At 44.1% G+C, this 26,464-nt stretch overlaps 1 protein-coding gene across 1 annotated transcript in view; it reads left to right on the top strand.

Moving 5' to 3' along the window:
• The window catches only part of Lama1 (laminin subunit alpha 1), a 122,344-nt gene that overhangs the window by 20,879 nt on the left and 75,001 nt on the right, over positions 1–26,464 (top strand). Inside the window, exons 4-11 of the mRNA XM_021217542.1 lie at positions 14,910–15,152; positions 15,978–16,157; positions 19,107–19,196; positions 20,408–20,525; positions 22,198–22,376; positions 23,002–23,107; positions 23,905–24,065; positions 25,030–25,170. Of these exons, the coding sequence (XP_021073201.1) occupies positions 14,910–15,152; positions 15,978–16,157; positions 19,107–19,196; positions 20,408–20,525; positions 22,198–22,376; positions 23,002–23,107; positions 23,905–24,065; positions 25,030–25,170 (1,218 nt within the window). The remainder of the gene's footprint in view (positions 1–14,909; positions 15,153–15,977; positions 16,158–19,106; positions 19,197–20,407; positions 20,526–22,197; positions 22,377–23,001; positions 23,108–23,904; positions 24,066–25,029; positions 25,171–26,464) is intronic.

Raw genomic sequence — 26,464 nt, forward strand, 5'->3', positions numbered from 1 at the left:
CTTTTCTTTTCTTTTCTTTTCTTTTCTTTTCTTTTCTTTTCTTTTCTTTTCATGCTATGCATTTAATAACCCCCCCCCAACAGTGTTCACACTTCTGGCACTTTCTACCTCAGGTGTGTGCTGTGCACACCTCTGCTCTGGGTTGTGTCTCTGAACTCTCATAATCACACTCCAGACCCTGAGTCGGGGTCAGTCACTGCGGCCTGTGACAGAGGACTAAACTGAACTTAGAGCCTGAGGGTGGGAGTTTGTGCTGTTGGCTCCAGGACAGGACTCCTGCAACTCCGGTGGCTGGATGCTGTCATTGCACTGCACCCTCAGACCCCACCTTCCTCCAGCAGAGATTCCAGGGATGCAGAAAATTGTATCACGGTGTTTTATTTGTTCTTGACTTGAACAATATAACTGCAGCTCACTATTAAAGCTTTTTAAAAGCTTTGCCTGTGGTCTTCCATTATAGTCGCCCTTCCTAAGCATAAGAGTTCCCAGGCAGGTGGTTTCGGTTGTTTTGTTATGGATAACAACCGGAGCTCTCAGTTAAACCAACCAACCTCATTCCCTGACAAAGAAAGAATGAAAGGAATAGAAACCATCTCTTGAAGCTTAAATTCCAGGTTCCTGTTTAGTTTTGAGGGTCACTTTGAAAGGAGTATTTATTTATTGACCAATGGACAGAAATGTATGGGTGTCAGCTGGAGGCCACGGAGCGTTTTCTTTCTCAGTGCTGTCCCGTCGTCCGATGTCCGACTGTCCTGCAATGAAGATGTGCTCTCCTTTTTATGAAGGAAGATGTCAGGATGGAGCAGCTGGGCCACTAGCTCGTCCCCGGGGTCAGTAGCTCCACATGGAGAAGCTAGAATTGATCTCCCAAATCGGAGTTCCTTCTACACTGCTGGTCTCCCTCACCTGATCTCCAAGCGCTGCTGGCCTTCAAGCTATGACATGGGGTGGCTCTCAAGGGTCCTTACTTTTTTTTTCTGACTTTGGCGAGCTGAGCTGAGATTCTGGCCCCTCTCTGCTTCTGTTGCTGCCCGGCCATGAGCCCACTGGGATCCCCGTCCCTGCAGGTCTGCGATATCAGCGCTCCTGGGTTTTGGAAGTGGCTGATAGACTTGTGTGCTCTCTACCTCATAGTGTGGAGAATACAAATTGAATTGGTGCTTTTGTATTTCCTTCAAAAGAATTTTTAAAGCCTGCTCAAATATTTTTACCAGGAGGGTCGGATCTGTGAATACAAAAAAAAAAAAAAAAATCCTTTTAAAGATAAAATCTGTTTTGAGAGAAAGGAAATGTTCCCTGTGGCACCAAGAGAGGAGCGCCTTACTTTTTGTGTAGGTTTAATTAGGAAGTGCCACTTAGTTGTGGGAACGGGATCACAGGAGAACCTTTGTTGTGTACAAGCCCTTAGACTAGAGTCGCTGGCTTGGGGGGAGTTGTAAAGTCTCATTAGTTTTGGATGTCCATTGTGTTTTGTTCCTTCAAATCTCAAATAAATTGACAAAAATTAGGTGGTTTTTGCTGCTGGTACACACACACACACACACACACACACACACCACAAACACACATACATATGCCACAGACACACTCACATACATACACACACATACACATACACTACACAAACACAACACCACTGACACTATACATGCATACATACCAACACACATACATACATACACTCACCAACACCACACATATACCACACCACACACACACATACCACACAACACACATACACACATACACCACATCACACACACACACACACACACACACACCACATACACACACACCACACATACATACACCACACACATACACATACAACACAACACACATACACACATATACACATCTCATAGACACACACACCACACACCACACACCACCACACACACTCACACATACCACACATACATACACCATACACATACACATAAAACACAACACACATACACACACATGCACCACACCACACACTCACACATACCATACACACTCACATACATCCCACACACACCCCACACCCCCCCACACACACCCCACACACATGCACACACACCCCATACACATGCACACATACACACACACACACACACACACACACACACACACGCTTTACTAAGCACCCCGAGAAGGTCCATAAGAAAAGAAACGGCATTCTTCAGACACCCTGAAAGATTTGTAGATCTTACCTCTAAACCGGGCCTTTATAGCAAATGGATCTTGGCTTGGGCATTAAAAAGAGATATCTGCAGGGAGGTGGAGGGCTTATCCTTCAAATGCAGGGTCACAGAAGCCTCTGTTACCACAGGCGGGGAGAGGTCAGGGTGATGCTCTGTGCATATTCATACTGACCTGTCCAGTTTTAGATATCACGTTTGTCTGACATTTGTTTGACGGCTTAGAAGTAGTCGGCTCTGCTCCTGCTGCTCCCGTGGGGATATTTCTTCTGCTCTATTCTCTTCCAATATCCACCCAACTCAATGTCAGTTAGCCCTGTCTACCCTCTCGTTTTATTTCCCACACATGGCGACTCTTCCAGTTACCCAACGATGTGTAAGAAATCGGCCTCGGTAGCTGTGGTGTACCCGTAAGGGACGATCACCCTGGTGTTTGGGGGAGTTTGGCAAACACTCCTGTTCTCCCTTTTGGGTTCCGAGCAGCAGAGCCTTGGGCATTTTGTCTGCCTCAACGTCAGCTTTTCTGGCTGGGACCTGAGTGGGATTCTGGGGAAGCGAATGAGGATGGTTTGGCAAGATTCTTTTGCAATATGCTTTTCCCATTCCCAACTGTTTGCCATTGAAATAAAGCTGCCTGTGCATTTGTGGACAGAAATGGAACTCTACCCATGGGAGAAAAAAAAAATCCTTATTTATTTTTTCTGTTATACTAGGGATAAACAAAGATCGTAATTTCTGACAAAATTTTTTGCGACATGCTTTACAGTTTGGAATTCATTCCAGTTTTCTCTCTTAACCCCCTTTGGTACAGGGGTCTCACTTGTAGCCCTGAGTTGAGGTGGATCATGCTGTATAGAGCAGGCTGACCTGGAACTTACAGAGAACTGCCTGTCTTTGCCTCCCTGATGCTGGGGATGTAGGATTAGTCAACTTTGTGCTTGCAGTGGGTCATTACACAGGGATGCTTCCCTCTGATGTAGAAGTAAGAGCATGGTAGTGACAGGACTGTTAAACAAATTATAAGACAAACATTTGGGAGAGAGGGCTCAGCAGTTTCCCTCAAACCCATATAAATCCCAGTTAGGCGTGGCAACCTGCCTGCAACTCCAACCTGGGAACACAGAGGCAAGTGATTCCCAGAGCAAGCTGTTTAGCAGGAATAAGTACATCAGTGGGCTCTGGGTTTGACTGAGAGACCATGCTCGCAGTCAGTGATTGAGGACGATAGCAACCCTGGGCCTCGCATTCATAGGCACACACGCGAGCACTTACCCACACATACACAAAAATATGAACACCCGCACTCACAACCCACAAACAAAAAGGAGGCGGGCAAAGGGTTCTTTTCCCTAATCCCTGGCAATATTAACAAGAGCTTACCTTCTGAGCCACTCTTCATATTTGTGCCTGCTGTGCACGTTTAGTACGTCACAGAGTTGCTGTTCCGCAGGTTCTACAGTCTCAGGATTTGGTGACACACAAGACAGTTACTGTATCCATACAAAACCCTCGGCAGAGAACAGATAGGTTTCTCAGCTACACTAACCAATATAGCAATGTCTCCTTCGGTGTGGAGGAGAGCTGGTCCCTCTTGGGGTTTGTCCTCTGGTGTTGTAGAAGGCAGGTCGCAGTTAGTTTCTGCTCTGTGGTGCTGCAGATATAAACAGAACATGTAGGAAGGGGCTTGCGGGGCTCTCACAGAAGGACTCACTGTAGGAAGGAAGGAAGGAGGAAATGAGGAAGGAAGGAAGGAAGGAAGGAAGGAAGGAAGGAAGGAAGGAGGGAAGGAAGGAAGGAAGGAAAGGAAGGAAGGAAGGAGGAAATGAGGAAGGCCTTGTAGGGGACAGGGCAGAAGCTCAGAAAAGGATTGCAGTAGAGTAAGTGAAGCATGTGTGAGCGGAGATAGCACATCCGATCCTAGCAGGTTTCTCTTATTTTCCTGCCCAGGCAGCCATGTAGTCGACCCCTGTTCTCCAAGGGATATTGATTTCACGACCAAACTATCTCCCAAGTATCAGGATACCACTGACCCCAAGCCCCAGTCCCTTATAGGGTGTATCGCATATATATTAATGACATCATTGTGTAGACTTGAGATTGTTACTAGCTCCCACGGAATACCTCACTGGTGCGAATGCTGTGTATTTGCTAAACCATATTGCTAGAGATAAGGAAATGTCTGCACATGTTCAGATGCCGCCACCAAAGCCTGACCAGAGAACAGCAAGACGCTGTTGTATGATGTTCAGTGGTGTGTGCAGGAGCCACTTCAGCTCCGTGGCACCTCAGGGATCCCTAGCAGTTCGCACCTGTCATCAGCATGGTGACCAGAGTCCTTAAACAGCAGAATGCTGTGCTCAGATGTGGAGGGCATGCTATCAGCTGCGAACAGTGAATCCCAGAGACCCCGAGTATGTAGTTGGATGGTCTTTGACAGACAAAGAGGCACGATGGAGCCATGCACTTATCAACAGTGACTATCCTCGTCATGTCACCCCAGAGCACTGCTGCCCTTTCCCAGGCTATTACCTATTAGCCTCATTTTCTTCCTTCACCAGCCTCTCTGCTTTTTTCTTTTTTCTTTTTTCTTTTCCTTCCATGAGGTCACATGATGATGTATACCTTCCAAGCATTGCGGTCACAGCCCGCATCTGGCTTCTTTCTCTGAGCATCCTGTGTTGGTTTGTTCCTTTCTTCTGCGCATTGTTATGAGCTCACTGACCTTTGTTTATTCTCTCCTGGTCAGAGGTGTTTCCAGCTTCTGTCCACTGTGGAAAAGGTTCTGTGGGCCTTCTTATAAAAGTCTTTTTCTGGGTTTATGTTTTCTGCTTTTTTTTTTTTTTTTTTCGAGGAGTGAGATTAACCAAAGACAGGAATATGTTTCTCTGCAGGACAAATGAGCAAACCTTAGCTCAGAAGGTGGCTACAGCGGAGAATGCAGAATTGTACCTCTTCTTCTAGGGGTCTGGGTGTCTTACAGCTCAGAACTTAAATACTGCCTCTCATATACAAAGTCTTTGTTGGTTGTGCCAGGATTTGCCAGTATTGCTTTATCTTTATGAGTATAAGCTAAATTCCTGTAACACTGTTTAAAGCCTGAACAGTACTTGACTATATAGGTTCATAATGCATTATTTAGTGTGTTTCCAGTTTGGGATCACTGTAAGTCATACATGATGAATATTTTTGTGGCTGTGATGTTGATTACCCCCTTGTCGTAGAGTCTTCAGTACCAAGGATTGGAGCTCAGGGACTTTTGTGTGCTACACCACTAAGCTACCTTCCAGCCCTCAAATGCAATCTTCGTTAGTTGGGATTTTTTTTTTCTTTCAAAAAATTTTGTTCATTTTACATGGCTGACAGTGTTTCTCACATCTCCTTAGCATCATGACTAAAAGGCCCTTGCTCCCTCTCCCTCTTCCTCGCTCCTTCCCTCCTCCCTTGTTCTTTCCTTCTTGAATATTGGAGAAATTAAGTAATCAATAACTCGGCTTTATCTGATGTCATTATATGGGACGTATATCTAGGCGCACTGGGTTGAATACAAGGCCTCGTGCCACAGTTCCCTGCACCATTCTGTGCCGTGACGTGACAGGTGAGAAGTCTTGGAGCAATTGTCTGAACCCTGGGGCTGAGCGTGTAGCAGGCATCACAGTGCAGGGGTATGCTCACCCACTCTGGTGTTCACAGAGATCAACCGCACGATTCACTTCGCAGAAAACATCCTCACCGTGCTTGACTGTACTCAGCGAACGGTGCCTCAGTGTAGCCTGCTCTTCAGCCTTGCTAAAGGATGGAGATGAAGCCTGGGAAACCCTGAGATCAAGTTTTAGAACTGCAAATGATTAGCTGGATGGCACAGCTGTACAAACCGAGATGTCCTGGGAACGCCGGGGAGGCCGTGAGATCACTTTCCAGCTTAAGCCACCGACCGTGGTGGCCTTAGCTTCTTAGGGTTCATAATTACCAGAGCATGTTTATAATAGTTTCTCTTGTTTTATTTTTTTAATTAATAGACTCTTAGGTTTCAGATTTATAGAAAGATTGGACAGACCTATAAAGCATTTCCACAGAGCCCTCAGTACCGTAGTGCTTGGGTAAAATTTAGGCTTTTCATAACTGTTCTTTTCAATGTGACTGACCTGGTATATTTTCAATAGTCCTTATGTTACTTCCCTACAGTGTTGAGGTAGACAAAGTTGCCTGTCTTTAGATTGAACTGTCTGTCTTCGTCACTCTTCCTTACTGTGAGGTCAGAGCTAGACACCTTTGTTCCTCCTCTGAGGGGAGTACATAGAAGCAGAGTCAGTGACCATCCACCATCAAGTAGGGCTCCACTGAGACCCAGGCTTTCCGGGTCGCCACAACTCAGTTCTAGCTTTCCTTCCATTGGGGTCCCATGCTGGTTATCTGTTGTTCAGGATACAACCTCTGGGAGCAAGTGTTCTCCTGACCCGTGGGGCTTTGCGCAGACCATCTGTGGGACTCTGGGAAGCCCTAGCAGCTCTGGGCTGAGTTTGCTCTTGCTAAAGCGACTTCATTGTCAGAGCTTAGTCAGAACCTAATTCAACAGTGTCGCAAGAAGGAAACTATTTCAGACACCCTCTGCACTGTCCCCTTGACTTCCAGCTCAATGGCTTGTTGGCTTCTCTAGACTGCCCCGCCCAGAAACATTGCTCCCCGGAAACACTGTGCCCCCCGCTCCGTCCAATGCATGGTCTCCATCTTCCATGGAAGGCTGCATCTTTATACTCAGTTTCGTCTCTTCATATTTTCTTTATTTTTTTTTTTAAGTTTGTTTGTTCTTGTAAAATATACAGAATATAAAGTTTACCACTTTAAACATTTAAAGTGTGTGAGTTCATCATGCAGCTATCCCCCACCCTAACCCCAGATCCTCTTTATCTTCTTGTCTTAACAAACACTAACTACTTCTCTCTGCCAGTCTTGGACACGATGACAGCCACTCTTTCTTTTTTGTTTCAAAAACGATTTTATCTTGATTTATGCATACATCTGTGTACTGTGGACATGTATATGCCTGTTGGTCTGGATGCCCATGGAGATCAGAAGCAGGGGATTTCCCTGGACCTATAGTTATCAGTGATTGCCAGCCATATGCCATGAATCCTGGGAATACTGTTCATGTCCTCCACAAGAGCACGACCTAACCATCTCTCCAACACTGGTGACAGTTCTTTCTATGAATCTGATGACTCTGGGCATCTTATAAAGAGGACAATGCTATTTTTATAATCCTGAGTCTGGTGTATTTCCCTTAATGTAAAGACCCCCAGGATTGCCTATGTTACAGATGGTATCAAAATTTATTCCTTTTGAAGACCAGATAACTTCCAGTTGTAGATATTTCCAAAATTTTGTCTGATCAGCCATCCATGGATGGACATCTGGGTTGTTTCCAACTTTTGGCTATTCTGAATAATGTTGCTATAAACATTGGTGAATAAATAACTTTTTGAATGCATCCATTCTCTCCCAGGCATGAAACATATTGGAATTGTTGGACCATATGGTAATTCTGTCATGGGATTGTTTTTTTTTCTTTAAAGGAACACTATATTATTGTTCACAGTAGCTCACAGATTTATATTTCTACCATTCTTTTTTAAATAACCAAAAATATTTCATACATCTTGAGCGCTCATCATATGTATATGCTATTTTTGATGAGCTTTAAATGTACTGATTTATCCCATCAGTGTCTGGCCATGTTGAGATGCTCTGTGAAGTAAGCTGTCTCAAGAACAAAAGGAGAAGCTTCACGCAGGATTCAGGTGAAGAATTCACGTCCAGAGGGAGATCTCACTTGCACATCAAGGAGCTCTCTGACCACTCCAGTGCAAACCTGTTAATGATTCAGTCAGTGACCAAAGGAAAGAAAACATCGCGTCCCCCTTCTTAGGAGTGGTAAATGTGTAACTCCCAGGGCAGTGCTTGTGGAGTTGTTCAGTAGGGATTTTCCCAGCTCCTGTAGACGGTGCCCCCGCTGGGCTGGGCTTGGGAGGTTTAACGGGGGTCCATTGGCTTTCGCTGTTTTCATGGTGATGTGTTGGGAGAGAGGTGTGGAGGAGTGAGGCCCTAAGCCTTTCATTGTGAAGTTGTCGGTGTCCCCTCTTCTCAGTTTCATGCATCCTTGTAGGGCCTCTCACTGCCTAGCTTTCCCTCTTACCTATCTGTGCTCTAGGGAAGAGAGTACTCCGCTGCTCTCGAGCTCCCCAAGTGCCTGTATTGAAAGGTACAGGCTCTCTCAGATCATTCAGCCCCCCAATCACAGGTCAGAGCTGTAGTGGCACCCGTGTCCCCTCAACTGTGAGGTAGGAGGGAATGACACTTCCTGGAAAGCATCCAGCTGAGCCACAGGCTCTAATTTTGCCTCCCCCCACTCCGAAACATTGAAGCAGACGATATCTATTGCCTCTTCTGACAAGAACAAAAATGGGAGCTTCATGGTCAAGGAAAAGCCTAGCATACTCTCGAAGGTGAAGACTTGTACAAGTGGAACTGGGCAGATGTGGCTAGGGGTAGGACTGGTACTTCTGTACCAACGGGTCTGGACTGGCCTGTCACTGCATGCCAGAACCAAGTTCAGCTCACCCCGAGGGTCCCTCGGCTCTCTTCCGGAGCCTTCAAAGAGAGGAGAAGGGAAAGTGCCCCAATAGACCATTTGGTGGCAAGAAGGTTCCAGAACACATAGACTAGAAATGGAGGTCACCTTACTTTCCGGTTTTATCTTGTTAGAGAAAGTGGTTCAACATTTTTGTTTTGAAATAACAAACTCTGTTAGTCACCCTCCGGTTGGAGGTTGGAGAATGACTCTGGGAGGATGGGGCAGCTTCCTGCTGGGTTCTTTGAAACAGCCTTTCCAGCTGACAGAAAGCAGGTCTTCCTCCAATAGACATGACAGACATCTTTAAAATTCCTTCCCCGCCTTCAGATTACTGATTGAAGCTGAATCTTTACTCTCCGTTGAGCCCTCTTTACTGTCTCTGTGCCCTCTTACTGGCTACAGTCTTGGGCATTTATATATCTCAGCATGGATCCAAAATGTATGGCTCCCTGATACTCTGATATGTTCTTTAGAGTATTAGGGGTCAGAAACCTGTGTGGTCTGAGTTTGTCACCACAGGCAACCAGCCCCCTTCCCTCTGGAAAGGCAGACAGAAAAAAAAAAAAAAAGAGTGGGGAGAAGCCATTGGACTTTGGCTTGCTCATCTCACGTGTTGATATCAGTGCTGAAGTGAAAGAAAAGCAAATCCGAACTTCTTAACTCGTTTCTGCAGATATCTCTTTTTTGGTCCTTAACTGCGTAAGCTGGACTTCAGGGGGACACACAGCCAACCACCCTTGCAGTAGTTACTCCTGGGGGATTTCTCTAGAAGCAGCATTGCAGGCATGCCTCCCCAGGACCTCGCCACGTCCTGGCTTGTGGCTGCTTACTGCTTTGCCAGAACCTTGAGTGATGGACGAGACTTCTCTCAGCCAATTGCTTCTTTGTTCTTGAGTAAGATGTGACTCCCCAAAGGGTGCTTGTAAGTGTCATCATCTGACAGTTTCCGAAGCAACGAAGCTTACTATGTACCAACTTGTCCCTTCCTCAGGGATCATCAAATAAATAAAGTGTTCCCTGTTCAGTCACTGACAGAAGGGTGGCTAGGTCCTTCCATGGGGAATTCCCCGAGACTTACACGTATCATCTGCCCTTGTGGATTCCGAGAGAGAGAGAGAGAGAGAGAGAGAGAGAGAGAGAGAGAGAGAGAGAGAGAGAGAGAGCTCAGAGAACATCGGCTAGGATGCACATCAGACCTTGAAAACAAGGTTATCCATACTCTCAGATGTCCGTGTTCCAGACAGGTTGACTCTGTTTAAGTTAAGATTGAGACTCACAGCACAACTCCTGTCCCCCCAAGGCTGTGGAAAGGCAGCATCTGATGTGTGCCTACGATATTATGTGACGTTGCTCATGTGCATTCCGGCGGTCATGAACGAGTGGAAAGCTGTCGTGAAGTGGACTTGAAAATGGCTGGATCAGCTGCTGTTCTGGCAAGACCGGGATGACTCAGAGTCTGACGAAAATGCCTCCATCGACAGTTTGTGTGCAGCCAGGCTTGTGCTGAGAGAAGACAGTTTAGTCTCAAGCACGCTTTAAAAAAAAAAAAAAAAAAAAAAAGGGTAGCGGAAGTCTCATGAATTTTGTTTGGACGAAGGCTTAAGAATTTATATGTCATTAGAATCTCTGCTTCTTCAATGTAAGACCTGCTCATCAACTAGAATTGGTGAGGGAGGGCTTTGTCAGTCAGCCGGGGCTGCCAGGACAGATACCACAGACTGGACAACTTAACGGAGAGGGATGGATTCCTTGCTGTTCTGAGGTGTTGGTTGATGTGTCTTTGGCTTGCAGGTGCCTGTCTTCATATGGTCTTCCCCTGGGTGTGTCTGTCCTAAGTTCTTCATTTGTCATGTATACACATGATGGATGTACAGGTACATGCATGTGAATGTGGAGGTCAGAACCTTACTTGCTATTTATCCAGCTCAGTCATCTATGAGGGTTTCAGTTTGTTTTGTGCACGTGAGTACATGCACACTGAGAAGACCAAAGGGTGACCTTAGGTGTCTGTCATTCCCTCAGGAGCCATCACCTTAGTTTTTCTTTTCAGATGAGATCTTTCATTTTCCTGGGCTCATAGACTAGGCTGTGTTGGCTGGTCAGCAAGCCACAGGTTTTCACACAGCTTCAACCTCTCCAAATGACAAGGACATGCCTTGGTAACTGGCTTTTAAAATGTGAGACCTAAGAATCAGACTCAGTTCCTCATGCTTCCAAGGCCACGCACACCCTGCCGACTGGCCAGTTGTCTTAGCCCACCTCACCAGTCTGGAATTCAGTAAACTGACTAAGATGCTAGCCAGCTGCCTTGGAGCCTAGAGATCTGCCTGTCTCTCCATCGACCTCCCCGGCGTGAGGCTGTGATTGCAGTTCATGCCTCCCATCTCGTGACCTGCTGTTAATCTAAGTTCTGGAGATTGAACTCAGACCCTTGTGCTTGCCCGGCAAGCATCTTATGGAACTAACTCCCGAGACTCTCAGTCCTTCTCACAGGACATGGGGTCACATTGAGTCGGTCACCTCTTAGTTCAAAGGCCTTATCTCCAAACACACTCGAATCCAGGAGTAAGGGGTGAGGGGTGGGGACTTTAACACAGGAAATCTGGGGACTGTGCAGGTCAGCTCCAGCTGGCTTCAGAGGAGAAAGTTTATACTTAGACTCTTTGCAGCATCCCTTTCCTCCTTATCTGACTTAAAGTGGGGTCCAGTTTTTGTTTCTTTTCTGGCTCCCATTCTGGAGAGCGTGAGAACTATGGAGACAACAATGGCCAATAAAAGAAAGTTGTGTTTAGCATCTACGTAGCGTCCTTTTCCTTTTTATCAGAATTGCAGCCCGCATTCCTATTTTTCAGTTTGCTTCCTGGTCTCTGGTTTGGGGACCTTGAGGACGATTGGGAGATTGTGAGGACATCGGCCAGCTTCCCAGGAGAAGGGTCCTTATCCCTCTGTAGATGAGCAGGGCCTCCCTGCAGGCCTAGTCTTTCCCTCCTCAGTCGCCCTTACCTTTGGCCTTGAATCCCACACACAGCTCAGCTGTCTGTATAAATAAACGCTGGCCAAGGTCTTACTTAGTAAGGCACGAGAATTTGGGATTGTTATAAATGCTGCTAGCTGGTGGGAAGAATGGGAAAGACTGGGGTAGAACCTGGTGCTTGTGAGATTTCCCCAAGCAGGGTTGCAAACCCTTTCTGTGTGTGTGTGTGTGTGTGTGTGCATGTATGTGTGTGCGTGTATGTGTGTGTGTATGTGTGTGTATGTGTGTGTGCGTGTATGTGTGTGTATGTGTGTGTGTGTATGTGTGTGTATGTGTGTGTGTGTGTGTGTGTGCACGTGTGTATCAACCCATCTTGCTTCTGAGATGCTTGAGAGGCTGTAACTCCCTTACCTTAGAGCGGGACACACCACAGGAACACAGAGAGCCAGTGTCAGGTATCCGTGGCATCCACAGGCTAACCTCTGCCAGGGAACACTGTGTGTGGGTGAACAGTTGTTGGTAATAAGGAGACAGTGCTGTCATTCCCCAGATGCCTTAAAAACAGTTAGGTACACAGTGGTTATGTGATGAGCTCTTGCGTCTTGAAGTTAGTGAGTGGTAAGTAGGAAAAGCTAAAACAAACAGAAACCAGGAACTTCAGAGATGGTAACTGTATGTCCTGTGTGTACGCAGGCATACACAAACATATGCTTGGATAGCTGCAAAGACACAAAGGTTTTTATGTACACATTTACATGTATGTATTATATATGCAGTAGTCCCTGATATCCTGAGAACACTGCTCTAAAGCCCCAAACAAGATCCAGATCTACAGATGTTTCACCAGTTACTTTTCAATGTTGCTGTGACAAAGTGCCTGATGGAAACAAGTTCTGGCTCCCACAGGTATACACACACACACACACACACACACACACATGCACAAACATGAGCGCACACACTCATGTGTGCACACACCTACACACACATGCATGCACATATACACGCATACACGTGCACAAACCTGAGTGCACAAGTGCACACACTCATGTGCATACACACATACACACATGCATACATGCATGTGCACAAACATGGACACATGCATGCACATATACATGCACACATGTGCACAAACATGAGTGCATAAGTACACACACTCATGTGCACACACACATACTCACATGCACAAACTCATGTGCACACACACATACATGCATGCATACATGCATGTGAACAAACATGGACACATGCATGCACATATACAGGCACACACGTGCACAAACGCGAGTACACACATTCATGCACACATATGGATACATGTGTGTGCGCACACACAGACACACAAAGATTTGGTTCTCTAGAAGTGATGTTAGAGAATCATGTAATAGTGCTATCTAGCATCTTCTCATTAACTCTAGCACAGAATTCGTGGCAGATTTTGAATCACCAGGAAAACAGGCATTTTCGGAATGTGTCTGGAAATGTTCTGGGTGCCTGGCTGTGGGAGAGATGATGATTCCTCAGTGCTGGACTGGGGCTGGAGGTCAAAAGTCCTGTTTAAACCTGAGCTTCGTTTAACTCTTTCCTTCATACTTCATCCTCCATCCTCCTGTCTTATCTTCCCCAGATGACATCATTGTTGTTTAATTAATAACTTGTGAAGTTTAAGGCTCACAGTGATGTGAGTGGAGAGTTCATGTTCTTCATTCTATCAAACTGAGCTCTTCCTCTTGTCAACATCTTGAGTCAGTGTGGGGCATTTGTACAATCCTCTGTTCATCCACTTGTGTTTTATTAACCAAGCCTATAGTTTTCTCTTCTAAGTTGTGCGTGTTCTGCATATTTTGATCACCGAATAATGACTTATGTCCACAATTATGGCCAGTATAAGGTCATTTCATCTTCCATGCTCTCTTATGCTTACCCCTCCCCCAAGTCCCTTACAGTCTCTGGTTGTTTTGTTTTTTTTTTTTAAATACGTTTTTAGCTTTACCTTTTCCAGAAAGCCATTGAGTGAGAACCCGTAGCATGCTGCCTCGTCAGAGTGCCCTCTTTCAGTTAGCAGGTGTGCATGCAAGTCCCCTTCCTGGTTTTTTTTTTTTTTTTTTTTTTTTGCAGCTGTATAATACTTTTCTTGTCTTACCATTGACTGGCATGTTTGTGCGTCATTTCACTTATGGAAGCACTTTTTATTGCTTCCAAGTTAGGATGGTTATAAACAAAGCTGGTGCAATCATCTCTGTGCAGATTTCCATCTAGTCGCTAATATCTAAACAGTGCGGTTATTGGTTCATACAAAGAGCATTTCCAATTTTGTGTGAAACTGTGGTACTGGCTTTTCACGTGTTTTTGCTGCTCTGTACCTTTGCCAGCCTTTAGTATTGTCTGTTTTGGATTTTCGTCATTCTAGTAAGCTATGAGGAGTTCTCCTCAATGTTATCTCAGATTCACTGTGTGAAAAATATTTAACATCCCCATTAGGGCAAAGGAACACTGCATTAGTCAGCTCCAAACAGGGGAAGACACTGGAAACAGCAGAGCCATCCCACAGCAATGCTAACAGTGTCAGAGAGAAGAAGAGTTAAGTATGTGCTTTGTCGTGGTGGTTTATTTTGAAAACAGTACTACTGGGAGCATAGGTCCCTGGTTGTCAGGTGTGAACAGTTGTACTCAAAAGCATAGAAAGGCCCAGGCAGTCGTCACTCTGGGCTTCGAGTTACTTGCTTCTGACTCTGTTTTAAAATTGTATGTATTTAATGTGTAGAGCATGGGATTTATTGTACATGCATACCGAGATGCAACCACTGTGTATCTGTAAGTCCAGAGTTTACTGTCTTTGTGTGTGTGGTCAGAGCACAGGTTTCTGTTTAGTAAATTCAGGGTACTGAACTGTTACCATGGAAACACTGTTATACATTGGACCAGCACCTTGTCCAGCCTGTGAATCTGAAATTTTGTACCCAAAGTTCATCCCGCATCCTCCCTCCAGCCCCTGGGAACCGGAATTCTACACTCCATGTCTATGAATCGGGCTCTTTTATGTACAAGCGAGTTCTTGCAGCATCTATCATTTGGGGTTTGACTTATTAATTCTGGATTGAGACCTCCTCGGTTTCAGGTCTTTCAAGTTGCATACGTCATCATTAAAGCTGCCAATGCCCCTCGGCCCGGAAACTGGATTTTGGAGCGCTCCGTGGATGGCGTCAAGTTCAAACCCTGGCAGTACTATGCCGTCAGCGATACAGAGTGTTTGACCCGCTACAAAATAACTCCACGGCGGGGACCTCCCACTTACAGAGCAGACAACGAAGTCATCTGCACCTCGTATTATTCAAAGCTGGTGCCACTTGAACATGGAGAGGTACGGTCCGCATCGCAGAAATGGCTTTCTGTCATCTGAGCCCCCCCTCCCCCACCTCAAATGTCGCCATGATATCTCTCATGTGAACCTATGTTGAACATTCATATTGGAGAGAAGTCAGGCATGGTGGCACATTAAGTGTAATTCTAGCACTCCAGAGGCTGAGGCAGGAGGCTCGTGAGTTGGAGGGATGCATAGCTTTGTCTTTACTCAAACAGGGATAGATGAAGATCACAGGGCAAAGGTGCTTCTGAAAGGAGCGACACACTCCCCCTTCTCCCTTCCATTCAGAGATGTGGAGGGTGGAGCTGCCCAGGAACTAGGTGTTCAATGTATATACCTCAGTAATCTCTGAGGAAACAGAAACAGTGCATTCATCCAGCCCCTTGCTTGATGGGTGACCCCTGGGAAAACTCTCAGGTGCTCTCCATGGTGGGAGCTGGGCAGCAAGATCTTCAGTTACAGAGATTAACTAAGACAGCAGGCATCCTTAAGTTTGGGGTGTATTTTCCTTTCCCTCCCTAGCCTGTCCATGGCATTGGGTATTTGTTTCTGAGAAGCTATAGCATAATAGACCCCTACAACACGAGGAGAATCGTGCTACTGGGAGAGTTCCAGAAATCTCTGATGTAGTAGAGTGGGTAACCCCCAAACCAAGGCAAAGCTAGGGCTACTGTTTATGAGTACCTAGCATGTGTTAGATGAGGTTTCTGTTTGTTTGTTTTTAGGTTTATCTTTTGTAATGATTCTGTCTCAGGGCTTTATTGTACTTGTGTACATGTTAACGTGTGCATACAATCGACATGTATGTTTGCCCGTGTCCAGATTCACACGTCACTCATCAATGGCAGACCCAGTGCTGACGACCCCTCACCCAAGTTGCTGGAATTCACCTCAGCACGATACATTCGCCTTCAGCTGCAGCGCATCAGAACACTCAACGCAGACCTCATGACCCTTAGCCATCGGGACCTCAGAGACCTTGACCCTATTGTCACAAGACGGGTGAGTATGGGTGGGGTCCTTGGCCACTGTGACAACCTTGGTTTCAGGGCACATCCTTTTCTTCATTTCCTTTGGTTGGCTTCTTGCCTTCCCAGCTGTCCATATTTTACTGATGATTATCTCCTGTCATTTGTTATAAAGCTAGCTTGGAGGTGATGGCCCCAGCACACACTCCTCAGGCCTCCTGGCTCCCTCCTAGTTGTCTCCATAGTGTAGTCACCTGGAGAATGTAGTGGCCTTTGTCCTAACTATCCTAGCCTGGCTCCACATTTGAACTTCAGTAGCTCAGGCATTTTAATTTTTGTTTTGTTTTGTTTTTTTAATGATAAAATTTGAGAAATACGTAAGAAAGTGTTTACATGTTAAATGTCCAGTTGAGTGTAAAATGTATGCGAGGACAAACATTGTATGCCACTCCCATCACTTCAGAGCGAGTTACAAGGTAGCTGGATGTGTAACTCTGCTAAACTTTTTCAAAGCAGATGCCGTATTTTAGCCAGATCCACAACGTGGTATCCCTGAGCCTATCACACATACTTACAACCATCTGGTGGTGTCAGTCAGGTACTGTGGGCTGCTGGGGCACCATGCCATGGCTTACCCTGGCTCATCCTGGGTCACCTTGGTGGTGTTCATTTGTATGTCTCTGACGATCCAGGTTGAGCCTGTCAGAACTCACAACAGGGTTTTGTTTTTGTTTTTGTTTTTTGATTTTTGGTTTTTGGTTTTTTTTTTGTTTTTGTTTTTTGGTCCATTTTTTGGGTCCATTTTTGTGTATTTTGTGTTCAGATCAGGTTAGAGAAATCCCCTCAGTGAGGTTTTATGTTCACGTTGAAGCCATGAAGAACTCTGTTCTGATGAACAGAGTTTCCATTTTGGGGTGCAATCCATCTTACCTTCTTTTGTCGTTTGTATTCCTGTATTATGGACACTCTCTGTGGCCTCTCAAAAATGACTTGCTTTTGCCAGGTCTCCAAAGATGTTATTTTAACTTCTCTTCTAGCAGCTTTGTGGTCCTAGGTTCTGCACTGGTCATTCTTCCCACATCAACCTTTGTGTTTGGTATGCGGGTCTCCTTTATATTCACGTGTGATGCTGTAGAGCCGAGTGTCAGAAATGATTGACCTGCTTCCACGATGTGTCTTTATGTTCTCATGCTGTTGTCGGGCACTGCTGGACTTTATTCTCCTGAGTCTGTTTCTGGAGGAACTGCCCTGTTGGTACCTTGATCTAGCCCCATCCCACTGATTCACTGGTCTAACTTTAGACAATAACAAGTATTTGATGTCTGCAGCTTTATGCTAAATATCATGGTCAGGTACTATGTTGGTCCAGATTGGCTATTGTAGATTACTGCCATTGCATTTTAAAACTTTATTTTTGTGTACTTTTGTGTTTCTATGTAAACTTATTCTACATGTATCTATGCACCCAGAGGCCAGCTGAGGGCGTGATGTCCCCTGGAGCTGGGGTTGCAGGGAATTATGAGTTGCCCAGCATGGGCACTGGGACCCCAGTCTGGTCCACTGGAAGAAAAGGAAGAACTCTCAAACACATCTCTAGAACCCTTTATAGTTTCTTTAAAAATATTAGAATCAGTTAATTTCTACCCAAAGATAAAAACACTTGCTAAGATTTTCACTAAGATTCCATTCTTGGGCTGGCGCAATGGCTCAGCAGGTTAAGAGCACTGAACTGTTCTTCCAGAGGTCCCGAGTTCAAATCCCAGCAACCACATGGTGGCTCACAGCCACCCGTACTGAGATCTGACGCCCTCTTCTGGTGCATCTGAAGACAGCTACAGTGTACTTATGTATAATAATAAATAAATCTTTGGGCCAGAGTGAGCAGGGACTGAACAAGCAGAGTTGCCTGGAACAAGCAGGGCTGGCCAGAGCGAACATAGGTCCTAAAATCTCAATTCCCAACAACCACATGAAGGCTTACAACCATCTCTATAGCTATAGTGTACTCACATACATAAAATAAATAAATAAATCTTTAAAAATAAACTTAAAAAAATATTCCATTCTTTAGATCAATACAGGAAGAAATTTGGAAGATATTTAAACAATATTGAGTCATCCAATGACGGTCTCAATGGTACCCTCTGCATTAAGTCCACTTGCCAATATTGTTTATTAGTAAAGGTGTTATGCAAAGATGTAAGAAGAAATCAAAGACATGCAGCATGTGTTTGTAGGAGTGACTCTCCATCATTTGTAGCTGGCACAGACATGGGCACAAATAACCTTAAAAATAAAAATTAAAAAAACAACAACAACAATAACCACTAGAAACAATAACTAAGGTAAGCAATGAAATAAGGCCAAATCAGTCAATCAAAGTAGGCACATTTCTACATAACGGCAATAAGCAATAAAAAGAAAATCAAAAAGAAAAACCTATTAACATGGAGAGCATGAAGCTGTGGTGCAAAGTGATTTAAGAAAAAAATGACTTTCTTCTACTCATGGGCCTGGCATGTGCACTTGGCCATGTGTACACCCAAGAATCCACATCTAGATGATGATGTTTCCTCCTGAATAAATCCTGTGCACCTTACCTTAACCCTAGCCCTAGCCCTAGCCCTAGCCCTAGCCCTAGCCCTAGCCCTGTCCCGAACCCTCTAGCCTTAAAGGTTAACTCCCTCAAAGTGGAGCAGGTTCAATAATGAAGAGGGATGTTTAGCTTACAATAAAACCACGTTGAAGAATTCTTTTAGACCCTTGGGTCCTCTTGGTGAGCTAATCATAGAGCATTATTGCTTTGAACTAAGCACCAAGGGACTTTGCTGCGTGTGAAATAAAAATTTAAATGTGTGCTTAAGTTTAGAGTACCAACAGTCGCTCACGAGCCCAGGTGAGATATCTGTGGGGCGCCACTGCTTACTTTGCGCCAAAATGAAGGTGTTTTTAACTTCTGCTTGTTACACTCTTCTTTCCTCAGTATTACTATTCGATAAAAGACATTTCCGTTGGAGGCATGTGCATTTGCTACGGCCATGCTAGCAGCTGCCCATGGGACGAAGAAGCAAAGGTTCGTTCTAGTGTTTTATACTTACCAGAGCCTCCATACAGAAGGTTTAGCTGGCACATTTTCCTGTCTTTACTGAAGACAGACAGTAAGAGGCATCACATCAATTTTTAAAAATTTCATCGACTTAACTGGTTTGGTTTTAGCAATGTCATCCATTTGCTTTGGTTGGAGGGCTAATTTCTAATAAGCCCTTACTGTGTTATTTATAGTAAGATATCTATGACAGGAAATTGACAACTCCACGATCTTCCGTATTCTTATAAGAGAGTTGGGCGTGTGCTGATATAAGTTATGTGTACTATGTTTATGATTCTCTTCTTTCCAGTATTGTGGGTACTAGATAAAGAAAACAAATAGACTTGTTTGGGTGTAATACTAAGTAAATAATTTGAAAAGAGTTAGATAAAAAAGTTATTTACTTCCAGTCTTTGGAGTGCTGTGCCCCATTAAGTAGCAATATTCTCTTTTATTTATTTTACTTATTGTTAATCCTAGTTGTTTAATCTTCACACCCCTTTAGACTTAACTCGGGGTCCTGTGCATACTAGGCAAGCACTCCACCAGTGAGACACACACCCTCAGCCCACATTCTATATTAAAATTATTTTTAACATTTATTTATTTAGTTGGGGCTGTATATGTAGAGTGCACAGTGCACATGTTGAGATCAGAGAGAAACTCATGAACCCCAACTTTCTTATCCTATCATGTGACTTTCTTATTCTATCCTGTGACTCTCTGGGGTGGGACTCAGGTTGTCAGGTTTGATGGCCAGGGAGATGACTGAGTCGTTCTTGTCTGCCTGCTTTTCTGGTTTTTGTTTGTTTGTTTGTTTGTTTGTTTTTGTTTTTTTTGATGCTGAAAACCATATTGATAAACATCAGAGAGTCATCATCCAAACTACACTAAAATCTTTTCATAATTAAAGTATTGATGACTCCCAACCCCTAAAGTCAACGCATCTTTTTAAAGAACACTCTTGTTAGTTAACACACATTTGCTTGTCATCGGGCTCTGCGTGCATCTCCTCCAGAGGTGCCACGCCAATAACTTGATATCACGATGACATGAGAGAGTCCCAGATCCCTCACCATAAAGAGCTACCACGTACTGATTTCAAGTGGTTGCTTTTTTTTTTTTCTTAAATAAAATTAAGAATAAGACACAGGTATAGTTTTGAGCTTTTGTTCCATGTCCTCGTTTTTGCCCAGCAACTCAAGTGTCAGTGTGAACACAACACGTGTGGTGAGAGCTGCGACAGGTGCTGTCCCGGCTACCATCAGCAGCCCTGGAGGCCCGGAACCATCTCCTCCGGTAATGAGTGTGTAGGTGAGTACACTTACAACGTAGAGATCGAAGGCTCCAGCTTTGTACGGTGGTTAAACTCATGGCGTCTTGATTGTTATGAACATGACATACTTACCTTTTCAGCATTTCAACTACTACCCGAAGCCAAGTAAGCCTCTGCGACATTTAAGGGCTGAGGGGTCGTTGTAGATTCACTATTTTACCTAAGTTTCTTAGCCCGTGCGTTTCTTTCTTAGCTAGAAATCTGAAGTTGAGATGAACGAATTATGGTATTCGATTATGGTACCGGGTATTGAACCTATAGGAGTCTACCATGCTGAGAAATGTTCTACCACTGAAGTTCATCTCTAGCTATCTTGGCCGGTGAATGTGTCTCAGCAGGGAAAGGCACTTCCCACCAAACCCTATGACCTGAGTTTGCCCTCTGGGACCCGCATGGTGGGAGGGGAAGACTCAGCTCCCATAAGTTGTCCTTGGATGTCCACATGCAGCTATGGCCTGCATATACCAACCCACAAACACACACACACACACACACACACACACACACACACACTCACACACACTTTAATAAAAATATGTTTAAATTAAAATTTTTTCACTTAGTCTCTCTCCTTCCCACATTTTTTTTCTGAGAGTTTGTTATATGTTAATATAGAATATATTATTCAAATAATTTTATATGTTTATTTGAACATATTAGTAAAATGAAATTGATATATATTTGAAATGTATTATTTGAAATAAATATTTCACATAAAATTAAAATAGATTTTTATTTGAATATACTATTCAAATAAAATTGAATGTATTTTTAATATTTCCTATGTGAGAAATAGCATAATAATGTATACCATTCCGCAGAATTGCTTTTTAAGAACCATTTTTTTTTTAATTTAGCTTTTCCACGTGTCTCTGCATGTTTTGCCTGCTTATATGTCTGTACGTTACTTGCATACCTAGTACCCAGGAAAGATCAGATTCCCCAGAACTGGAGTAACAAATGGTTGTGAGCCTCCATGTGATTGCTGGAAATTGAACCCAGGTCCTCTAGAAGAGTAGCCAGTGCTTTTACCTTCTGAGCCATCTCTCCAGCCCCTGAAATTGCTTTTAATTTTAGACCTGGGTCTCACATTTATTCAACAAGCACTTAACTCCTGATCCACACTCCAAGCCTCCCGTATCATTTTTTGAGGGGGACACAGGGTCTCCTTATATGGTGGTGTAAGTGAGGGTCAGACTCTCTGTCATGCTTCAGCCTATAAACTCTGAAATAGCATGTGTACACTGCCACACCCACCCAGTACCTTTAATTATTTTGATGGCAATCCCCATTTCCTCCTCTAGACTATTATCTATATCTTTTTAGAAAGTATTTATTTATTTCATGTGTATGGGTGTTTTACTTGCATGTAGCCTATGCCTGGTATCTATAGAGGCCGGAAGAGGGCATCAGATCCCCTGGGACCCGTGTTAAGGATGGTTGTGAGCCATTATATGGGTGCTGGAAACAGAACCCTGGACCTATGGAAGAACAGCCATCTTAACCACGGAGCCATCTCTCTAGCTCTTCCCTATATCTCACAGAATTATTTATGTTAGAATTTTAAAACACAGACACTTCATGAAATAAGAGTTTTCTTTAATTGGGACAGGGCACATGCATTAATTGAGATATTAAAATATTTCCTAGAATGCAACTGTCACAACAAAGCCAAAGACTGTTACTATGACAACAATGTTGCAAAGGAGAGGAGAAGCCTTAACACTGCCGGGCAGTACATGGGAGGAGGGGTTTGTATCAACTGCTCGCAGAATACCACAGGGATCAACTGTGAAACCTGTATCGACCAGTATTACAGACCTCACAAGGTAAGTGTCTGCTTCTTGCCACTGCCGAGCTCCTCTGCCTTCTAGGTGGAAAACATGCCTCATTAACTCTCAGCCTCTGTTCTGAAGGATAGCCTCCTTTCTTTATACACCATGGGTCTAGTGTTCTTCAGACTTTTATCTCAGTCAGAGGCTTGCTTTTCTTGCTTAAAGTGGGAATATGCGGCTATTGTTATTCAATTTGAATTGGGGTCCTGTGAGGTATGTAATTGCAGATAATTCTAACAGTGAACGTGAAGATTCAGCTAATAATTAAAGGGGCCATACCTTAGCCACTGGATGCAGTCATTCAGCCCCCAATTGACTTGATGAGCCCTTAGAGTTTGCTCACTGGCCATGTTCAGTGATAACAGGAATAGGTGACGGGGAGAAGGGGAACAGTGAAAAAAAAAAGGGTGACATGTTGCTGTCACCATCAAAAAGATGTTTAGAGCTTCTTGCCTGGGGCCATTTTATCTTCCTGATGACTACATCTCATTACACAGAGTCACTGTGATAGTCTCACCCTGAGCAGGACACTGGTACCTCGTGGTTGACACTGTGGTTATTATTTCAAACGATGCTGTTATTTCTGGTGAGGTCATCCAGGACAACTTCTGTCTTGCAGGTATCTCCTTATGATGACCACCCTTGCCGTCCCTGTGACTGTGACCCTGTGGGGTCTCTGAGTTCTGTCTGTATCAAGGATGACCGCCATGCTGATTTAGCCAATGGTAAGGACTTGGTCTGCTGTGTGTGCAGTTGATCCAGGGTGTACTGTTTGGGCTGGGTAGAGTTATTACCAGGATGTAGAAATGTGAGGATTTGATCCTGTGTCGAGTCTATTTATTATCTTCTACATACAGTGAGCCCTGTAGTGTGTGGGGCTTCTGCACATCCCTTCATTCTCTTACTCTGGCTCTAGGAGGGTCATGTTGCTGTGTGGGTATCCCAGTTAGTCCTATAGCTCTGGAATATTTGTTTAGCTAGATCACATCTTACATATCCAAGTGTGTATCAGTTGCCGGGTGGATATATAAAACCAGGTATTTCTCTTCACCAAGGGAATCTAAAACATTGACTGCAGCTGTGGTGTGCTCACCCACACACATTTAGTGGGTAAGCCTTCCAGCTGTTATGAATAACACTGCTATGAGCATTCATATACATCTAATTTTGTGAGTGTATATTGTATTTTACTCTGGGATCAGGAGTGGGGTTGCGGTATCATGGGGTGGCGCTGCCTGCGGGCTTTAATCTCATTGTCTCTCCTTCATATCAGTGCTACAGCAGACTGTGGCCCATGGGCCAAACAGGCACACTGTTGTGTTTAAACTGTGCACATTTGCCTATGTATAGACCATGGCTGTGTGAGAGCAGTTAAGAGCGACTGTCTGCTTAGCTTTACCTGAAATCCTGCTCAAAGAGGTTGCAGTGGTCATCCTGTTGGCCCTCGACAGAAAGTTTGCAGGCCCCCTGCTTTAAACCCTAGACCTTCACAAGTTAATCACTACTGATGTTTCTCCCCCAGGAAAGTGGCCAGGGCAGTGTCCATGTAGGAAAGGGTACGCGGGAGATAAATGTGACCGCTGTCAGTTTGGCTACCGGGGTTTCCCGAATTGCATCCCCTGTGACTGCAGCACTGTCGGCAGCCTGAATGAGGACCCATGCACAGAGCCATGTGTTTGTAAGGTAAGTGTGGCAATTAAGGAAGCTTTGAGTCTCTTCTGGGGTTCTCTGCTCCCTTGGCACAGATGGTCAAGTACTGTGAGGAGCCAGAAGGATAGTTAGAAACAGCATGTCGAAGCGAGATGGCCCTTTTCTGTGCCCTTGGATTGAGATGGACACCTGCTTACTCTTGTGGGGCACATCTGGCTAATGACCATGGATTCCCGAGGTGTTTCTGTGGCTTCGTAGATGAAACCCAATACTGCGTGCCATTTTCTTGGCATTGCCTTCCAGCTCCGGGTTTGGAGGAGAACCAGGTACATACTGAGTTTCCCAGAACTCTAATGAAATGCAGATCTGTTATCTTGCATTTCTCTTGAAAGAGAATTGTATAATCACAGGAATGCACACACGCAGTGCCCGAGAAGGGTCTTATTTGGCCATATGATATTAATAACCATTTCCCCGGAATTCTTGGGATTTCCTGTTTGTACCTTCTGCTTCATTCCCATAAAAGCAGAGCCTTCTGCCTGGGTGACATGTGACCCAGAATAAGCTTGAGCATTTATAAGTAAAACAAATAGTGATATAGCCCTCTTTAAATAGGAAAATGTTAGCATAAGCAAGGCCTGTGGTGCATGCCTATATTGCTAGTGCTGAGTGGGTCTCCTGGAGGGGTTTGAGAAGTGGAGATAAGCCAGTTAGCCTGGGCTGCACAGTAAACAAAACAAGTTTATTTCAACGTATTGACCAAGCTCTAACGTCTTAGACTTGTTCTCGGTGACAGAATCAGGCAAGTTGTCACAGGCTCTCTACTCATAAATACTCACGGCCTGAGGTTCCCCACGGTCTTTGAATATTTATTTCACTGAATATTTATTACCTGCTTTTGTGGACTCTCCTTTACCAAGACTACATGCATGTCATTTCTTTCTGTCTGCTGGATACACCAGCCTCACCAGCTAATTTTTTTTTTTTTTTTTAACAGAAAAATGTTGAGGGTAAGAACTGTGATCGCTGCAAGCCAGGCTTCTATAACTTGAAGGAACGAAACCCCGAGGGCTGCTCCGAGTGCTTCTGCTTCGGTGTCTCTGATGTCTGCGACAGCCTCACGTGGTCCGTTAGTCAGGTGGGAGACACTGCAACTCCCTTAACCAGCAGGTCACGGGAGCCATCTGCGGCCATGTTAGGAAGCCAGGAGGCCAGAGTCTTCCGTTGGAGGGACTAAGACATCCGTGCAAGGCAGCCCACTCCTAAAGCATTGCTGTGTGTTTGTACTAATTCCCATGCTTCTTGCCATATATGTTTTCCAATTGAGACAATTGGCTGGAACGGTGCTGCAGGATCTATAACCTGTTGCCCTTGCTTCTGTAGGACACACTCGGGGGCATGGGAGTTTCTCATTTTGGAGTAGGAGGCATCCCAGGGATAGAAGGAGAACAAGAGCCGAGGGTGTGGAATTCTAGAGCAGGCAGGCTCTGGGGTGTGGGGAGGGCTGGCACTGTGAGTCTGGAGGGTTCACGGGGTGGTGGCTGGAAGTTAGGGAGGGGCTGCTGGGCTCCGGGTTTACCATTACTAACCACTGGAGTCACCTCACAAGGGGGCTATCCTCACCCCTGGGCAAGCAAGCCATTGTAGTATAGAGTCTGAGGTTTTAAAATATTTTTTATCATTTGGCTATGGAGCAGAGTGAAGAAAGAAAAGATGGTCAGAAGCACGAAGATATTTTAATCATGATACTTATAATCTGAGCACCTTGTAGCTAAGATGCTGGGAGTAGAAGCATTTTAGATTTTCTTTTTTAGAATATATATATATATATATATATATATATATATATATAATATTTTATACATACTATAGTATAGTATAGTATATGTTATGTTATATAGTATATATTGCAATATAATATATTATACACATTTTATGGATATTATATATCTTTCTAATTTCTATATATAATATACAATAGGTAATATATAATAGATGATAAATATATAACATTGGAATATATAATAACCCAATATAATGTATATGGATGTGTATTATATAACATTTATATATAAACATTAATATATATTATAAACATATGTAACAGACATATACAAACATATATAGAACATATATATCTCTATCTCTACATACTTATACATATTCATGCCTATATACATCTTGCCCACATAGCCTGAATACAGTTTTTGTGTACTATTTTGGGTGTACCTGTTTTATGACTCAAATGATGTCAGGTGTGAGGGTTCCCATATATGACTCCAATAACTCTGGATTTGGGGACATTTTAGATTTGGAATATTAATCCTATAGTAGTATCTTTGCTCTTGTTAAAAATCTAAAATGTGAGGTTGGGTGGAGTGAGAATTTTGGTTTCTTTTTTTTTTTTTTTTTTTTTTTTTTGACTTATGTAT

The sequence above is a fragment of the Mus pahari genome, chromosome 18, assembly GCF_900095145.1.
Source record: "Mus pahari chromosome 18, PAHARI_EIJ_v1.1, whole genome shotgun sequence".
Classification (NCBI taxonomy): domain Eukaryota; kingdom Metazoa; phylum Chordata; class Mammalia; order Rodentia; family Muridae; genus Mus; species Mus pahari.